Source organism: Triticum urartu, chromosome 1 (genome assembly GCF_003073215.2).
Source record: "Triticum urartu cultivar G1812 chromosome 1, Tu2.1, whole genome shotgun sequence".
NCBI lineage: Eukaryota > Viridiplantae > Streptophyta > Magnoliopsida > Poales > Poaceae > Triticum > Triticum urartu.
The window spans coordinates 366,497,519-366,500,910 of record NC_053022.1 but is presented as its reverse complement, the minus strand read 5'-3'; the positions used below and the strand labels follow the sequence as shown (position 1 = coordinate 366,500,910).

General features: G+C 48.4%; 1 protein-coding gene across 1 annotated transcript; it reads right to left on the bottom strand.

The window, feature by feature from the left end:
- Positions 1–226: 226 nt before the first annotated feature.
- Positions 227–1,430, bottom strand: LOC125512707 (cytochrome c-type biogenesis protein CcmE homolog, mitochondrial). Its single transcript, XM_048677803.1, has one exon. The coding sequence runs from the start codon at positions 1,250–1,252 to the stop codon at positions 464–466; it is 789 nt and encodes a 262-aa protein (XP_048533760.1). The 5' UTR covers positions 1,253–1,430; the 3' UTR covers positions 227–463.
- Positions 1,431–3,392: the final 1,962 nt, after the last annotated feature.

The window sequence follows — 3,392 nt, the reverse complement described above, 5'->3', positions numbered from 1 at the left end:
TTCATGATAGTAAGGGCACCAACATGGGCATTTGCACGGGGTGAACTGAATTTCGTATGGGAATGGATCCAAATCAAGAGAAAAGCTAATGAAATGAACACACAAGAGATCTAACAATAGCTTATGAAAACCAAAATTCAATAGTCTGTCTCTTAGTTATCACAACAAAAGAACCCAGTAGCTGCACTAGAAAAATCTACAGCACCCACTGATAAGAGCATAGCAATTGCTACCCAATGAATACGTATAATCGTGTTGAATGGATTATCACACAATCAGTTTTCATTATTTCCCCGGTCAAAATCCCCTTTTTCAGGGCTCAAAATTACCACTCCAATTACAACAGCTTCAATTGAATCATGCTGCAGAGATTCCCCAACTCATCGCATTCGGACAATCAAATCTATCTATGCCTCAATCCCACGCACCCGAGATCTAAAGCGTAAAGCAAAAAAAGCAAATCTTACGAGTTTGCTTTGGCTCCATCCACCGCAACCGCCGCGTTCTCCTCGGCGGCGGCGGCGGCCGCATCCGCCTCGATCTGCTTCTTGTTGCGCTCGATGGCCTCGCCGACCTCCTTGGGCATGTACTTCTCGTCGTGCTTGGCGAGCACCTCCGTGCCGCGCAAGAAGCACTGGCCCTCCAGCGCCTTATCGGAGACCTTTCTCCCTGCCCAGTCGCGGCGGAGGTCGTCGGTCAGTGGCTTGAGGAACCCCTCGACGACGACGGAGTGGCCCTCGCGGAAGAGGTCGGGGAGGGCGCCCTCGTAGCGGACGAGGACATCGGTGACGAGGTCGGTGACGACGAACTCGATCTCGGAGTTGGAGGAGGAGGGGTGGGCGACGGAGCCCTCGAGGACGAGCCCGCCGAGGCGGCAGCGGGTCTTGGAGGGGTCGGTGGCGAAGCGCGCGAGCGCGTCGGTGGGGGTGAGGTAGAAGACGAGCTGGTCCTGGAACGTGGCGAGCACGGTGACCACGAACCCGGCCGCGCAGCCGAAGGTGAGCGCGTAGGTCCAGAGGCGCCGGCTCTGCAGCTGCCGCGCCCGCGCGCCGATGTCCGCCGCGCGCTGCCGCGGGGCGCCCGGCCCGGCCCGCCTCGTCGCGGAGAAGAAGCGCGCGGGCTGGAGGGTGTGGGCGAACGGGGAGGTGGTCGCGGCGGCGGGGCCGGTGGCGCGCGCGGCGGGGATCGGGGTCGGGGTGTGGAGGAGGGCGGAGAGGAGGCGGCGGGAGGGGAGAAGGCGCGAGAAGGCCATGGGGACGGTGGGATCTGGGAGGTGCGGGGCCGAGGGAATGGGGAAAAGGCGTGTGTGCGCGGTGCGCTCGCCTTTGCCTCCGGATGGGTGGTCGGTCGGCCGCTGATCTTCTTGCTGCGCACGGCACGCCGGTGCGGCGAGGTCAAAGTGGGCTGCGCCGTTCTTGCGAATGGACCCCCGAGGTTCGCGGGAGCGCGGAAACACCGTGGATTTCTGGCCCAGGAAAGTGTGTGGAAATCGTAAAGGGAAATGCACCGTTCAACCAATAGTTGAGACTCAATCTGAAGACGTTTCCGCTTTAGCTCCTTCCTTATCCGTTATATCTTTTTTCTTGAATTTCACCAGCCCCAATTGCTTTGGGTGAGAGATCAAACCTCCACTTGTTTCTGGTTGAAGAGGGGAGAACGAGCAGACATCGAACAATTAATTTCTAAGAAAGAACTAATATCCTGTTTTGGGATTTCGATTGAAATCCCCCTTAGGCCTTGTTCGGTTCCTTCAGATTTGAAGGGGTTTGGAGGGGATTGAGACGGATTAAATCCCCCACAAGTCAAAATCCACCTCAATCCCCTCCAATCCTCTCCAATCCCCTTGTGGGAGGGATTAACCGAACAAGCCCTTATGGGTGATCTTTGATAGTTTCTTGTCTGAATTGACAATCATAAAGACGGCTGCATAAGCGTGGTGGCGGGGAAGATTTTGGATTCTAAGTTTCAAGACCTAGTACGGGCAAAGCGCACCGATACCGATACCAAACCTTGCTTGAGAGAGATCGAACTTGAGTCTGATTCTATTTTTCTATTCGACCGGACACCACCACTGGCTTGTACTTAAGAATGGGTCTGGTGTTTGCGTCCGCGTTTCTGCCGTATTTCACGTTTTGGAAAAGTCTGAAATTACTAATTTTGGTCTAAAATACATCAATTTTTTGTTCCATCAATATTTACTAGTAGTACATCATAATTGATCGTTAATCATATTGGCTGCCTTCATACCACATGACTCATTCGACAATGAGACATCTTTTCCCCCAATCTGTGTGTCATCCCCACATAAAGGAATTATGTGAAGTTCTCTTCGTGCCACGCGCAGCTTTCATATATAGTGAGCTTCAAAAGTTTAAATATGAAGGTTCGGAGGTCAGATATAAAGGATAATGATTCTAAAAGTATGACGACTATGCTAGAATGTCATATTTATTTAGCATCATATACTGACAGTTATGATGATGATTGGCTCATTACGACATCTCTGCTAAAGTTGTTCTTAGGCAAGTTTGTACTACCAATACATATCATGCATAGACACCACCTTCGACAACACGTACAACGATATGTCTATAACTAGTCTATCTTTAGCCTTGACTATGTGTAGAGTGCGAACTACATGCACCATCCATACAAGAACAAAACCACTATTTGTAAGATGTCCATCGATTGTTTTCAATTATGAAGAAACCCTCTTTCTCTTTCATCCACCTCATCTAAATTTCTACATACAACCGATGTCATGCTATTGAACATGCCCAAAGTAGAGTTGAGATTGCAGCAAAACAATTGTTGTTGTAGGTTGATGTAGTGGAGACGCTGAGAGTACATATCGTAGATAATTCTATTATTTTTCTGGTGATTCATGACAAAGTAATTGAGAGGGCTAACTGTTTATTGAGTTATATTTGGGGAATGTAGTCCTAATGAATATTTCGGTATCAATTGTGACCCCACCTCAAACTTTTGAAGATGGTGTCTACATCAATCTTTATACTGTAATATATAAGTTTTAGTGAATCCAAGAATTATATTACTCCCTCCTTCCATCTATATAGGGCCTAATGTGTTTTTCGAGGCTAACTTTGACCAAATGTTAGAGCAATAATATATGACATGCAACTTACACAAAGCACGTCATCAAATTCGTATGTGAAAGGAGCTTTCAATGATATATTTTTCACATTGTGCATGTCATGTAGTATTAATTTTATCAATAGTCAAAGGCGGTCTTGAAAAATGCATTAGGCCCTATATAGATGGAAGGAGGGAGTATTATTATTTTGCGAATAAGTTCTCGCGTTATTCAAACTTTAAGGGTTGCAATCTTGTCCAGCAACATCCAGGACTTCATCTGTACTAGAGCCTAACCA